Genomic DNA, 16,378 nt, shown 5'->3' on the forward strand with positions numbered 1-16,378 from the left:
TACCAACCCGCCACTCCCTCACTCTCGCGTTCTTCATTTCTTGACTAAATCTAATTGCTATTAAGAACCAATCAACGTATAGATCTGGACACAATGTGTTCCCCCACCTTTTCTGTTTATCCCCCCCCAACAGGACGGCTTAGCGTGACCTCCGTGACCGCTCGTAAGCTAGTCAAGAGAGGGGGGAAAGGATACGAAATGCGTAACGCGACGGGTTAAATGCGTATTTGCGTACTGACAGTCATTTTTGGGAGATTTTGCGTAACGAATACGCATTTTGCGTAACAGTAGGCATATTATGTAGACGGGAGTGTCTCTCCAAAACAGGGGCTCCACAGCTATATGAAAAAGTGTTCAAGATGAACCATAGTCTTTTCAAAACTGAAGAAGGCCAATGATTATATATAAAGCTTATAGTCATTCAGTAATCATCCATAATTAAAACTTTTTCAACAAAACATTACACATTGTACAAAATCAAATCAAATGCCAATTGTTTCAATATTTATTTTATTGAAAAAAAAAATAATTCAAAGAAAAAAAAAACTTTTTTTTTTTTTTTCCAAATGATCATGATCATAGAAATACTAATGATAAAACTTTCTTGCATCTATCAAGACAGCCACAAACCTCAGATATTAAGTTCTCAAAAGTAAACTATTGAGTACATACTTATTAAGCCTGCAGTATTTTAATAAACAAAGCTATCTTAATTTGGTGCATGTCAAAACATTCTGAACAAAAAGTTGTTTGTAAAACAAACATTTTTATTTCCATTGTTTCTTGATAGAGATGTTCTTTTCAGAATCCTTCACCATAATCTGCATAGAAGAAAAAAAAAAATTCTCAATTCTTCGTGCAAACATTAAAACTACTTAAAATAAAATTTAAAAAAAAACACCTACAAATTCATGTAAAATAATCTTAATGTATTTGTTTGACAAGTCTTAATTGGAATAGAAATACAGAAATGTAAGTTACTAATACATATGCACATCATAAAATTTGACATTCTTAAGAATCTTCTTTTAACCATAAAATAGAAGTTTACTCAAAACTTGCAACTCAGTTAAGAAAGAAAAGCCACAACAAACCTTTGCAACAGCTAACTCAAAGTCTTCTTGTGTTACATGAACCCTGCGCTCCCTGAGTGCATACATTCCTGCTTCTGTACAGACTCCCTGTAAAAAATAAGAGTTTAGCAAATAAGATCACAGTTAAGTCCCCCACCAGACAAAATTCTAACCTATTTTGGAATTTAAAGTGTAGGTGGTGGATTATGCATACCATGCAACACCTTCATCAATCACTTACCAATGAAACGAATTTTCATCATGATGTGGCTAAAATTCCAGGGATAAATTGATTACTAACTATTATTTTACATATATTACCTTGACTTCAGCCCCAGAAGCTCCTGGCATCATTTCTGCTATTTTACGCAGATTAATACCTCTTGTCAAGTTCATTTTACGAGAATGAATTTTCAAAATATCAAGACGAGCCTATAGAAAAAATATTATATAATAAGCAACCTTATGCAACAAAAAATGAAAACAATTTTTAAAGTTTTCTAAAAACATGTTTTAAATATGATAACCAAATTTTGTCCCACTTTTTGTTTTTTACTCAATATCAAGTCAGTGTCCCTATAAATGTATTAAGCATTTATATAAAAACTAATGCATATTCTTTTTACAAATTTTGAATTTAAAAAGTAATTCTTTTTTAAGCTTTACCTCTTCATTAGGTGGGGGGAATTCAATTTTTCTGTCTATTCTTCCTGGACGGAGTAAGGCTGAGTCCAGAATATCTATTCTGTTTGTTGCCATGATGACCTAATACAGTGCATTATATAATTTACTAAATTTTGTGTACAAATACTAATAATACTACAATGTTAAAATAAATGTAAAGGTATACACTAACAAATTTGAATTACTAACTAACCTTAATGTTTTGCTTGGGTTCGAAACCATCCAACTGGTTTAACAATTCTAACATAGTTCTTTGCACTTCACTATCACCTAGCAAAAAAATGTGTCCACAGATATCAAACAATTGCTTTTTGGAAAAATATGTAATATAAGGTCTTATTGAAAAGCCTGATTTACAATATGAAAGCAAAATCTCTATAGAGACAGGTTCAGTATATTTTCAGCTTGTTTTTGCTCAGACATTAAAAGAAACAACAAAAAAGCAATATGAAGATGTTCTGCAGTTATAATTAAGTATTTACTTACCACCAGATCCACTTTCAAGTCTTGAAGATCCAATGGAATCTATTTCATCCATAAAAATGATTGATGGAGCATGCTCTCTTTATAAGGATAATAAATGTTTAAAAAATTAAGACAATAAAAAAACAAAACAAAGCAATAATAATAATTAAAAGATAACCTAAAGTAAAAAATTACAAATATAATTAGGAAGTAAAAAAAAATAAAAATTATGATACCTGGCCATAACAAAAAGTTCTCTAACCATTCTTGAACCTTCACCAATAAATTTTTGAACAAGTTCAGAACCAGAGACACGTATAAATGTACATTCTGTATGGTGGGCAACAGCACGAGCAAGTAAAGTTTTTCCAGTACCAGGAGGGCCATAAAGTAATACACCCTAAGGACATTAAACAGTAAATTGGTAAAGTAAAGTTGTTCAATATTTTTAGCATTTAAATTTTTGTACATTAAAAAATTTTTTTTTTAGTAATAGATCTAGATTAAAAAAAAACGACTAATAACAAAAAAAAATGGAAACCTTAGGCTGAGCTATTCCAAGAGCTTCAAACAACTCAGGATGTTTAACAGGTAGCTCAATGACTTCTTTGATTTCCTTGATCTGTTTATCCAAACCACCCACCATTTCATAGGTTGAATCTGGAACTTTCTCCACCATCATCAAACTTACCAAAGGATCCACCTAAAGAAAATAAAAAAAAAGATAAAACATATTATATTGCAATTAATTTTTAAGACAACAGATCTTCCAACCAACTATTAGTCTTAAAAAAAATGTTAAACTCTCCCCAAAGACAAATTGAACTCTTAAAATAAAGAAGAAGGTGAACAGCTGTTGTTGTTGTTTTTTTTAAAGAAAACATACAAATAAATATACATATATAAAAGTAATTAAATTATAAATTTCTAAAATTACAAGACCAATACCAATAAATAAATGATGATATTGTACCTTGTTTGGGAGAATTTTATGCAGAACATAGCTATCATTGCGAAGTGCCACACGACAATTAGGAGTAACTTGATTCATATCTATGTTCTTGTCTATATCTACTACAAACTTTCCTTCTGGATGAACCTATGCAAACAATAAGAAAAGGTTTTCAACAAAATGGAGTTTATGAAGGGACAAATGAAATTAACAATTCTTATAGAAAAAGTCTGTAGATAATTACCTTTACAAGTACTTTCTTTTTGTCCATCGGCTTAACAACCTCTCCAACATAAGAACCTTGTTCTTGTAGAAGTTGAAGCTCCTCTCTCAGCATTCGCACTATATAACAAAGAACAAAATTAGATTTTAAAATAAAAAATGTTTGAATCATCCTGTTTAAAAATGAGAGAGTAAATAGTATAGTAACTGACTTATACAGACCTTTAGCATTAAGCTCATTTCTTTGAGCCTCTAATCTTCTTAAATTTTGTGTTCTTTCTGTGACAACCAACTAAAATAGAAATGACAATAATGTTAAAAGAGGACCAAAAACAACAAACAGTATAAAATAAACAACAGGCCACTCTATACTATAGCTGCAAAAAAAAAAAAAAAAAAAAAAAAAAAAAAAAAAAAAAAAAGCTTTACGATATAATATCACTTACAAATGACTATTTCCAACTATTGTTAAGAAATATATTTGCTGAAACTTACCTGAAGCTCTTCAATTTTACTGATGTAATATTGTTTTATACCTTGGTGGTTATTTTCATCCACCTCCATTTTCTAGAAAGCAAATAATAAAATAAATAAATAATACAAATTTTAAAAAAATTAATTTAAAGTCACATGATTTAAAAGTATTAATATTTTAGTTCTAGAGCTGGTACTCTAAACAATGTTCTAACTTTAATTTACAAAAAAAAAAACAAAAAAAAAAAAAAAACATCAACATTTGAATTCCATTGTATGAACTAAATATTTCAAATGATTGTAAAACATGTTCTAAACAAGTGAATAACAGTTGTATTCAGTTTTGCTTCTTACAAAATGTTTCGTTAAAAAATAAAACTACAGGAATTTTTTTTTTTAAAATAAATAAAAGATATTTTATGAAATACTTGAGCACAAAGTTGACTACACACAAATATAAATATATAAAACTTGATATACAAGACATAAACATAATCCCAATCCACACAATGTTGATATAATGTTTTAAACTTTGTCTCAAAGTGTCTTTCAAATTTTCTGCTATTTCAAACACTGAAGAAAATGAATATTCAAAAAGTAATTCAATAAGAAGTCATCATACCCTAGCATTTGAGCTAGTATCAAACCGATTATTAACTGCCAAGTAAGCATCTTCTGGCAGATCTATTTCTACACATTTTCCTTTGCACTTAGATTGAATACACGCAAACAATGAAAACTGAAACAAATGTATACATGTGTATTTTAATCATATCCTCATGAATCACAAAAGATTCACATTTCCAGTCTTCCTAAGAAGATAAACTTCCAAATTTTCAGAGGAATATGGCATTAATTCAAATTCTTATTTCACAAAATGAGCTGATGAAATAGTATATTTACAAAAGTTGGCCCCTGTTCAAATTAAAAAACAAAAATAGCTGAAATTATCAACGTTCATGTAGACGATAATTTTAAGAGTACTTGAATTTTATTATACATATTATTATATTAAAAAAAAAATTTTTTTATTGTCAGGCCTAAAATTAATAGAACAATGGATGAAACAAATATTTTAAAATATTTTTTTTCACTGTCTTAACAATGTAGTTCTATAGAAAGTGTCCAATTGAGGTTTACTTGAATGTTGCTAATGATCTTACTAATAGCATTTAAAATTTTATTTTTAATCTTCAGATTGCCAAACAATGCTGCAGATTAAAGCATGTTAAAACATGGACACCTTTTTTTTTTATTAACATTAAAAAGAACATTTTTCTAAGTCCTAATCATGCTTTTTTGGTGATATAATCTGTGTTTGCAGTAAAATTTAATTTACTCTCCAGTTTTCTTCCTTTGCCTTATCATTATAATTATTTTTTAACTTTTATAAACTATCATTACAGTGATCCTTTGTAATCCTATGTGACAGGGAGAGAGAAACAAAAACAATGGATTAGATAATGTTGCTTTGGTTTATGATCAGGATCTAGTAGATCCTCTCTAGCCTACTTTCAAGCATTTGAATTGCTCATTTTTTTTATACTTTCAAAGCTTTTTTTTTTCACTTTGTCTGAAACTCTCAATACTTTGTTGAGATGGTAGAGTCTATTTCTTTCTTTTCTTTGAGAAAGAGAGAAAACAAGGTATATTTGTTGAGTCTAATCTTGTATATTGCTTGCTTTATGATTAAATAATAATAATATAAAAAAAACAAAACTAACCAAAGGTGCTATCACAGAATTGTAAAGTTTAAAATGTGGGGAGAGGGTTCAATCAATCAGAGGGTGCTAACAAAAAGTTAGATGTGTCATTGTAATACAAAAGGGCTGAAATTGTGAAAATGGTATCAGCTTAAGTGTTAAGTAATGTTTATTCAAGTAAAAATTGTAGACTACCCAACCCCTAATTCCTTTGGTTGTTGGCTATAGACTCTTAACCCTAAATTCTACAGAAAAAAATTATCAAGTACCTAAAAAGCTTAGTAAAGGGAGATTATCTAGTGTTTGCCACTAATGAAAAAAAAAACGTATATTAGCAAAAAAACAATATTAGTATACTGTAATATTATATAAAATAAAAAAAAAACATGTACCTGCACCAGTATTTCCAGCATCTTATTCCTCCCAATTAAGCCTGGTCTTCTCTTTTTATTACTTTTAAGTGTTAGGTTTCATTACTAAATGTATTTTATTTCTTTAATGTGTTTTTTTGATATAATAATATAGGATACTATAGATGAAGTGTAGTGTATTGGAATAGAAAAGGTCAGTATTAACATACAGGTATTACAGTCATCATCATCATCACCAAACTCCATTTGAGTGAGGGCTTGAGAGGCTCAAATCCTCTTTAGCAAAAGCCCTGGACAGAAACCCTGCTGTTTTGAGTAGTGCATATATATGTCACCTTACAGGTAGAGAATTTTTGTTTCCCCGACCTGTCTAGACGGAGATCAGCAAGTCTGGGGCAGTCAAAAAGAATATGAGACATGGTTTCCTCTTCTTCCCAGAAGCGGGGGCACCATGAATCAAAATTTGGCCATAGCCGTGAGAAACATAAGCCAACAGGACAGTGGCCTGTGTTGCACTGCGCTATAATAGCTTGCTCAGGCCTGGACAGCCTCCACCATGGGGAAGTGCGGTCAGAGCGCCTCATGCCCCCCCCCCCCCCCCCAGACTCCACAGGCTTTTTGGGACTTGTCCTAGCACTCAAACCACTTTTCCATTTTTCAGCCTGTTGGTAGGTGGTGTTTGCCCTCCCTGGTGGGCCAAGGAGTCTGCAATAGTGTTGCCAGTCACACCTATGTGAATCGGTACCCAATGCATTGGTTTATGTTGTGTGAGGCCATGATGACAGTGTCGATATGGGGGGGGGCATGGTCCAGGGCTTTGCAAAGACTGTAGTACAGGTTTTGAATCAGTGTGACCACAACAATCTGTGTTGCCCCCAAATGTCCCTCGCCGAGTTGAGAGTCAACGACTTTTTAAGGCTTCACAGACTGAAATGGCCTCCACATAAAAAATGCAAACACTATCACATGGTCCCAAGATTTTGACTGAGTCAGAGCCAAGAAACTATGTAGGCTCCATAGCCTGCTCTTCCAGAATCTATTGATGCCGACCCATCAGTATATATGCAAAAATGGCACTGGGCTTGAAGGCATTATTGGTCTCCAGTGCTAGAATTTGAAGGTCGTTAGATGAACGACTTAGCTCGGTGGCATTAGGGTCTACTAGATTCAATGTCTTGGGTATTACAGTATCAGTAAGTATATATATATATGTTCTGACTTACACCAACCTGTTCACTATGACTAATAAGTATAAGAGATATATTAACACAATGAGCATCAGAGTGAAGAAGTATATCTAGAGATCTATATAGTAGAAGTAGACTATAATCTTTGGTTACATTTTTAACTTAGATCTAGACTCTAGTAGAAATTTTATTAGAAATACTGAAAAATACATGATCTTTCTAGTCTACTAAATTAGATCTAGATTACTCATTTAGATTAGCAACTTAGTAGATCTAGATTGTAGACCTAGTAGTACTAGGTCTAGTTATTCTAGTAATCTAGAATTTTAGTAGAATTGAGATCTAAACTGAAACTCTATTACTTACTTTGTTTACTATATAATATACTTGGATTATATTTATATAGTAGATTTATAATATATATATTGTACTAAAACTACAATGTAAGTAATGTAATTAAAACAGTAGATTCTAGATTTTTTCTATTTATATTTACTAGACTAGATATTTGATAATTATAATGGATTAATAAATTCTACTCTCTAGCTTTAAAAAAATTTAATAAAAGCCTTTAAACTTCAAGACTTTAAATTTAAGGTTAAGCCTTTACTTTATGCTTTAAGGCTTAAGCCTAATTAAATAGAATAGAATTAATCAAAATCAAATTATTATAAATAAAATATTAAAGTATTTAGAGTTTTAGAGTATTCTTTTTATTAATAGACTAGAATCAGTCTAATCATAATCTATGAATAATTATAAGTAATTGTAATATATACGCCGAATAAGCCCCCATTATAATATAAGTATAAGTAGATCTATTTATTTAAATCTATAACATAATAAGCCATTATAAGGTTCAAGTGACTAAGAATAAGATCTAGTCTAGAATCTAGACTAAACTCTAAAAACTAAACTTAAACTAAGACACTAGAATGACTAGGTGACTAGATGATCTATTTACTAGATCTAGTAATATAGTATTACTACTCGTCTACTGAGTCTATATATATTATTATTATTATTGATTATTCTAATACTCAAATACTCATGATACTGTCTTTGTGAGTCTTAGTGTCTATAGCATACTAGGATTATAGACAGTAGAGTAGTATTGTAATTTGTATTTTAATATAGATCTACTACTAATATAGATTATAGGTTCTAGATTCTATTTATTTTAATTTATGTTAGATCTCTCTTCAGATTCTCGTCTCTCTCTCTTCTCAAGAGACTCAACTCTCTCACTCTAGAGTAACTTACATCTATCGAACACCTTCGTTTTAAGGTACTTATCGAACACCCCATTGTATTTTTTAAAATTCTCCTTTATTTCGATGATTATAAAGAAACTAGTCCATTCTTATTGTGCATCGTCCATTTCTTTATAGTTAAGTTATAATTAGTTTCATTTTCACCCGAGGATCATTTTTTTACTTATATTCAAAGTGCATTGGTAATATTGGTATAAAAATTTCACATTTTTTGAACTCTTGGGAAGAGTGGAGTGAGTCTCGGGTTAAGGGTATTTTTTAATGCTAATGATGCTTCAGCTCAAAAAAACTATATAATACGCTTCTAATTAGGCTGAGAAATATTTACAACTATTTATTTGAAAGTGTCCTTTGTTACCTAAACATGAAAATTGAGGTTTAAAAAGGGGGTGTTCGATAATAGCAGTTTTTATATAAGCAATCTCAGCTTCGTAAGATATCGAACACCATTTTAATGTTAAAAATAAACATCAAAGGGATATAACCCAAAGAAGACAAAATATTTAAATTATATATTTTTTAATTGTTATTTTTTAAAATAATGTAATGCAAAGTACAGATATAAATTAATCATATGTTACAATTTGTATCAGCTATTTGTGGTTTACCGTAAATGTGCTATATTTTTTTTAGTAAATAGATTTACATCGATATGCACTAATTGTACCCATTTTAAAAGCTTGATTTTATGACACATATATTATAGCTTGATGCTAATAGCATCTGTGCGCAACTACCGGCAGGAACAGAGTGGAATGTATTCTAAGTATTCAGTTGTTGTTTCTTTTTCAGATGCCCCATTCTATTAACTTCTGAATTATGTGTTATAAGCCAATACCTAGCGCATGTGTTTGATGTGAAGAGATATTAATAAAACGAAAGGGCAAAGGGAGAGGTATAGAATGCAGATATGGTATTTTGAAATAAAAATGTCTTGGGCAGGTAAAAAAAAAAAGGTCGGGGGGGGTGGGGGAGAGAAACAGTCAAGACACTGTATCCAGAGATCATCAATAATTGATCGACCATTAGAATGTGACGTCAGCCTCAAATACAAGAGTCAGTTGTGCTTCTCGATCTAGACGTGTGGCGCCGGGTCTATAAAATTATATATATATATATATTTTTGCCATAAAGTATGATAAAGCTCATAATGCGCTACAAAGACACTCCTTTGAAACATCACAAATACACAAAATAATAACAATAACACATTTAACCACTCTCTTATTCTGCCTACACCCCCTTACCCGCGCTTCCACTCTCCAACATTCACACTTTTTCAACGTAAATATCAAGACTCAATCCAAACGCAGCCACCAGACTAACACACAACAACAACAAAATGGTCAGTGATAGCCCAACACACAGGTGTAAACCAGGCCATCAACACAGCCCCAAAACATTGTTCAAGTTGTAGTAAGAACAATGTTGAGGGGAAAGGGGCAGGAGCCATCAGTCGAGTACCTACGGTCAAGCCGCTAATTAGGTCACAAACACTAGGCATGATAGATACGTAGTATATATAGATATGTTGCTTGTGTGTGTGTGTGACAAATACTAAGCGTGCTCTAAAATACGGTGTTTTTTTTTTTTTGGTCAACCAGGTGGTTTAGGGAGGGCGGATTTATCTACATCTATAGGTAACACAGCTTGCAAGCTACCATAGCTTTTCAGCACCCCCCCCCCCTTCCCCACCCAGATCGAAAAATATCTAGCACTGACTTTTGGGCTGTTACATACACTGAGCGTGCTAGATCGGCGGCTAGTTACGTAGGGCCGCGTACCGTATGTTTTGTTTTTAGGTCAACCAAGTAAACTGTTGTGTCCTTCAATGACTTGGGGAGGATTATCTATTGGCTAAAAAAGCTTATTAGGCTCTCCCTCAAATAGATAATATCTGGATTTAATTTATTAATTGCCTTATGTCTCAAAATAGCTTAACCTAAATAAGTACTACGGTAATGCGTTACTGGGCTTAGCACCGTCAGTTTCTAAGCAGAGCTGATCAGTGATAGATTATAGATTCCTTCGATGTGGACCATGTGAAAATGACTAAAATCTGTCTGTCTTGACATGGCGTAAAAAGAAAATGATAAATAAAAAAAAATATAGATTATAACACTTTTGAAACACCATACTTTTCACAAAATTTTAAGATTATAACACTTTTAAAACACCATACTTCTCATGTGTTTGATAAGTTCTTAATATGTTCGATAAAATAAGATAAAGGTAAAAAAGTGTTCGATAATTTAAGCTTTTGAAATCATCGACCTGACTCACTTTAACATCAAATATAAGTTTAACTTTGAGTAGTAATAGAATAAAACATGTCTACTTTTTACGAAAAATGGATGAGGAGTTCATAGATATAATACCTCAGTTTTTTTCTAGGTCTAATTTTTACGGAGATACACAAATTCAAACATAAAAAATGTCGGCGAATAAGCTTAACTTGTTCGATAAACGTAAGTTACTGTACTTAACTCTACTAACTACTCTGACTATGTAAATTATGTTACTATGTTAACTATGTACTAACTATGTTGTAGAAGTAATGTCTATGTCAATGTTATTGAATGTATTTATTTAATTATGGGGATGGTGGAGTCTCTACCACTATTAAGATTAAAGATACAAAAACAGAAGTACACTATTTACAAAGCTTCTCAAGATCTAGACTTTATGGTTAGCTCTATGTCTAAGAGTTTCGTAATAATCACTGTTTTTTTTTGTAATTTATAGAAATCTAAAATATCATTCTCAACAATGACATAGTTAATACCTTGTCAGCCATCTTGGTGAAATGTAACTATCTAAAAAGTAAAACCTAGATCTAGCTTTAAATCGCGATTTTGAATACAATTTAGGTCTAGATCTATAGTGTAATTTAAAAAATGATATCTAGATTGTAATTGTTCATTATAGTCTGGATCTATGTAAAAAAAAAAAAAAGTATCATAAAATGATTTTTTTTCGGGTTAAAAGATTTTTAGCAATTGTTTCGATACGCCTTGAATTATAATTTTGTATTAAATTAATTAGGTCACCAAAGAGGTTTTTCCGGAAGTATTTGTTGTTACTGTTTTCTTTTTGCAACCCTCATACTCATTGGGTTAACTTAAAGTTAAGTCTATTACTATATTAGATTATAGATCTAGATATATAACTAATTGAGAATTCTAAAAAATAGTTCAGTTAAAGACATAATCATAAGTTTCAATTTAAGGCAAGTGTCATAGACATAATGATAATCATGAAAAGTGATAAGATTATCATTAAAAGATAATAAAATTTATTATTATTAATATAATATAATAATATTATTTTATTTTTTATACTTAACTTTATATTTTATAGTAATTTATTATAAATTTTATACAACTAATTTACTAATACTAATAGACTAAGCCTAAGCTACTACAGTCTACACTAGACTCTACTTAGACTACTACGTCTACTGAGACTAGGTAAAAACTATTAACTAGACGTCTATAACTATAAGTAATAAGTCTTATAAGTATATCTAAATCGAGTAAATAGTGAATATATTTATTTATAATTTATTATTTATTTGGAATGCTCAAAAAAGTCTAAATCAGTGATGCCCAACCTAATTCGACCTGTGGGCTTTTAATTTTCCAACACTCGTCTCGCGGGCCACATGACCGAAAAGTTACAAAATTAAATGAACTGTTCTAAAACTATTTTACCAGAACCCCCTAGATTTATCTAGAAATACATTCATGTGATATTTGATGATTATAATTTTTTAAGCGTCAGAAAATAGCTTAATTTCTCTACTTAAAATGTTAGCAACAGTGTGGGTGCCTTTAAAACCGACACATTTTCTTGTTTCTTTTTGGGTAATATTCCCATCAATCCTCCAATCTCTATTTGTAGTTAATCAATCTTTTAATCGTAGTTCAAACCAAGGATGCCCCATATTTATTTTATAATGTTGATGCATATGTTGTTGTTTGTTTTAAACAGTCACACTTTCTTTATAAAACAAAGATGTTGGCTTACTGTCATATTCATAAAAAGTAAACATCCGCCAACATTTCCTGGTAGATTCTACATTCAGAGTCCCTGTTCATAAATGCACAAATGTTAAAGGTCATGGTACCAATCCATTCAGAAAAAATATGAGAGCCCTAAAGTAGGGCTGTATTTTGAGCATCACTGCTCTAAATTATTCTATTCTATGACTATTTTCCATAAAATGATAGATTCCAGGTCTAAAGTCTAAATGAAATAATGAAATGATAATCATAATCTATGTCCATGGCGACCATGGCCATGTAAGGCATGTTCAATGATTCAATTTCAATGTTATGATGTTTATTATTTTCATTATCATACATAGTTTATCTTTACATTATTATTATGTTATATTTTATTATTATGATATAGAATATTAATAGATCTTGAATGTGTAGATCTATGTATGATTAGATCAGTATGAGTATGAATTTAAATAAATTTATTGATATAATATAATTATCTACTAGAAGGTCTAGATTTAGTATTTACTAGATATTTAAGATATAGAATATATATAGATTATAGATCTATATATATATTAATATTATCTAGAAAACTAAATCAATCTAATTAGAAATTTACATTATAGTACTTTCAAGTCTAGATTTTAGATTCTAGAGTCCAGATTTAGATATTAGTATTATAAAATTATTATATATTTAATAGATATAGATTTAGACTAGCTAGATATACTCTCATGCATGTTAATCAATGACTTAAATTCTGCCTAGTCATTGACTCAGGCAACCCAATCCATGCTTTAATAGCACAAGGAAAGAAACAGGGCTCTTACGGTCTCCTGAGATTCCAAGATATCCTGAAAAGCTCCTGGAATTTCATATGGTGCAGGAACCCTGAAGAAAGAGCATTTGTACAAATTTGTCCTAGCATATGGAATAAGGAATGTTCCTTTATCTTTGTGTCTTTCTGAGTATTTTATTAGGTTTGGTTTTTGTATGAAGAATATGGTTTAATGCTTTATGTAAAAATTATACTTTACTTTTAAGTCTTCTGTCCTGAAGGTTTCTAAATTTAGTGTTTTACTAAAGTTGTTTCTCTAACTTTAATCAAATGTGCTCTGTTTTGTGTCTGTTCTAGTTTCTAAATGTTTTCTTGAGTTGAGGGGTACCAAAAAGAGGATTCATAACATTTCTATTATTGGCCTAGTTAAATAACATTTCAGTTTTATGTTCTTATTTGATTTGTAGAAATTTCTTTTAATGAACCCTAATGCTTTGTTTGATTTTTTAATACTATCAATAATATGGGGATTCCATGATAGTTTTTCATTTATTATAACACCTAGGTATTTTAAGTTTTTAGTCTGTGTTACTGCCATGAATAAGATAAGTGGTATTTATTTATTTTTTTGTTTGTTACTCTTAATAACTGGTGTTTTTTTTTTTTTTGGGTGGAAAGACATGCACCCATTTGATTCCCATTTCTGTAATTCATCTAAATAGCAAAGTGTTCCAATAAATACTCAGAATGTGCGAAGTGTTCCATTAAAAAAAAAGTTTGGGAAACACTGCTATAGTCTATGGTATTGTGTAAATTATAATAGTAATATACTACTTTAATTTATATTATTACCAATATTTATTTTTAAACTAGATTGTTTTTTATAATAGTAATAAATTATATTATTACTAATATTTACTCTAGATCTAGAGTACTTAAGATCCATGTAATATGATTGACTAAAGATCTAAGTAGTATTAGAGGTCTAGCTATACTACAATACTACTAGTAATATTTATTCTATTAATTATTACTATTACTAGAAGAGACCATTGTAGACTTTCTTAAAACTAGTCTAGATATAGAATATGAATCTATGTTAACTATGAAAAAAAGTATGATGTTTTATCTAGATCTATAGACAGTTAGTTATAGTGTCTATACAAAGTAATAAATATTTCTACTATATTTTTATAGAAAGAAACCTCAAATAAGAAAAACAACTGATAGAAAACACTTTAGAGACACACTGAATACAAACCACACCTGAAACACACCAATACAAACCAAAACTGAGACATACGAATAGAAACCACAAATGAGACACACAAAATACAAACCACAACCAAGACACACCAAATACAAACCACAACCAAGACACACCAAATACAAACCACAACCAAGACACACCAAATACAAACCACAACTGAGACACAGCAGAAAAAAACACAACTGAGACACACCAAAGACAAACCACAACTGAGATACACCAAATACAAATCACAACTGAGACACACCAAATACAAACCACAACAGAGACACACCAAATACAAACCACAACCGAGACACACCAAATACAGACCCTCAACAGAGACACACCAAATACAAATCACAACCAAGACACACCAAATACAAACCACAAGTGAGGCACACCAAATACAAACCACAACCAAGACACACCAAATACAAACCACAAGTGAGGCACAGCAGAAAAAACACAACTGAGACACACCAAATACAAACCACAACTGAGATACACCAAATACAAATCACAACTGAGACACACCAAATACAAACCACAACAGAGACACACCAAATACAAACCACAACCAAGACACACCAAATACAAACCACAAGTGAGGCACACCAAATACAAACCACAACCAAGACACACCAAATACAAACCACAAGTGAGGCACACCAAATACAAACCACAACCAAGACACACCAAATACAAACCACAACCAATACATACCAAATACAAACCACAACCAAGACATACCAAATACAAACCACAACCAAGACATACCAAATACAGACCCTCAACAGAGAGACACCAAATACAAACCACAACCAAGACATACCAAATACAGACCCTCAACAGAGACACACCAAATACAAACCACAACCAAGACACACCAAATACAAACCACAACCAAGACATACCAAATACAGACCCTCAACAGAGACACACCAAATACAAACCACAACCGAGGCACACCAAATACATATTTGATACGTTTCAGCTTTTCCTCTAGAAATAAATATTATTACGTCGTAGTCCAAACCGCCTGCAAGACAGCAAGGTGTGGGTTTTGAACTTTTGATCTTCGTGGCTAATGTCCCAAGCACATACCTCATGACCAGGCAGCCATCTTGTACATGTCAAAACATGCTAGAATGTTGTCACTAGTGATGTCCAAACACTAGCTAGAATGTTGTCACTAGTGATGTCCAAACACTTGCTAGAATGTTGTCACTAGTGATGTCCAAACACTTGCTAGAATGTTGTCACTAGTGATGTCCAAACACTAGCTAGAATGTTGTCACTAGTGATGTCCAAACACTAGCTAGAATGTTGTCACTAGTGATGTCCAAACACTTGCTAGAATGTTGTCACTAGTGATGTCCAAACACTTGCTAGAATGTTGTCACTAGTGATGTCCAAACACCTGCTAGAACAACTGTTTTTTTTATTTCACACTTAATTGCCTTTCGTTATTTGCTTGGTCCTACCAGTGCTACTTTCTCTGGTCTTTTCCTTTTGTGACTATATATAATGGTTAGGTTTGTGTTAGTTTGATCGACAGACCTACCAGCTGAGCTACTAAATGATTTCATTTTAAGGGGTCTCTTTCTATCACATTTCAAAGATTTAAAAATATATCAGAAATACTAGCTCTGTTGTTAACTTGTATAAAATACTAAAGCGCTAACTATACCATTCAGTCTTATACTTCTAGCTAAGATTCAGTATAATAAGCCTATTTTTTTGTACTCTTCACCTGTATAAAAAAATCGATAAATCTAGAAACCCAGATCCTAATCATTCAGAAAAGAAGCACCACAAGGTTTCTTAAAGTTTCCAAGTATTAGTTCTAGATGTAGTCCATACAGATCATTCAAATTCTATGCCAATGACACCTGCAGGTGATCCCATCAAAAATACCAAGGAAGGACAAAAA

The 16,378-nt window shown here is 31.3% G+C and overlaps 1 protein-coding gene across 5 annotated transcripts; it reads right to left on the reverse strand.

Annotated features, from left to right (window-relative positions):
* Nucleotides 1-672: 672 nt before the first annotated feature.
* Nucleotides 673-15,569, reverse strand: LOC106073436 (26S proteasome regulatory subunit 8). Of its 5 annotated transcripts, none has more exons than XM_056028597.1 (13): nt 15,550-15,569; nt 13,246-13,306; nt 3,892-3,963; nt 3,419-3,688; nt 3,196-3,321; nt 2,764-2,925; nt 2,459-2,622; nt 2,244-2,320; nt 1,951-2,027; nt 1,740-1,838; nt 1,395-1,505; nt 1,095-1,181; nt 673-821 (listed from the first exon to the last, which is right to left on the reverse strand). In XM_056028597.1, the coding sequence occupies exons 1-13, from the start codon at nt 15,552-15,554 to the stop codon at nt 768-770; spliced, it is 1,365 nt and encodes a 454-aa protein (XP_055884572.1). In that variant the 5' UTR covers nt 15,555-15,569; the 3' UTR covers nt 673-767. The 5 variants fall into 5 exon arrangements, with proteins under 5 accessions (XP_055884572.1, XP_055884593.1, XP_055884562.1 ...); XM_056028618.1 differs by lacking the exon at nt 13,246-13,306 and having other exon boundaries at nt 3,419-3,516; nt 3,619-3,688; nt 15,468-15,569; XM_056028587.1 differs by lacking the exon at nt 13,246-13,306 and having other exon boundaries at nt 15,468-15,569.
* Between the last annotated feature and the right edge of the window lie 809 nt (nt 15,570-16,378).

Source organism: Biomphalaria glabrata, chromosome 1, assembly GCF_947242115.1.
Source record: "Biomphalaria glabrata chromosome 1, xgBioGlab47.1, whole genome shotgun sequence".
Lineage (NCBI taxonomy): Eukaryota > Metazoa > Mollusca > Gastropoda > Planorbidae > Biomphalaria > Biomphalaria glabrata.

Excerpts from the sequence above, each read along its gene's own strand:
- LOC106073436 (XM_056028587.1), bottom strand. The coding sequence starts at position 15,554 with ATGAGGTATGTGCTTGGGACATTAGCCACGAAGATCAAAAGTTCAAAA. Across the intron at positions 3,322-3,418 it reads AAAAGAAAGTACTTGTAAAG|GTTCATCCAGAAGGAAAGTT; the intron begins GTAATTATCTAC and ends TTGTTTGCATAG. Across the intron at positions 1,182-1,394 it reads CTTCTGGGGCTGAAGTCAAG|GGAGTCTGTACAGAAGCAGG; the intron begins GTAATATATGTA and ends TATTTTTTACAG.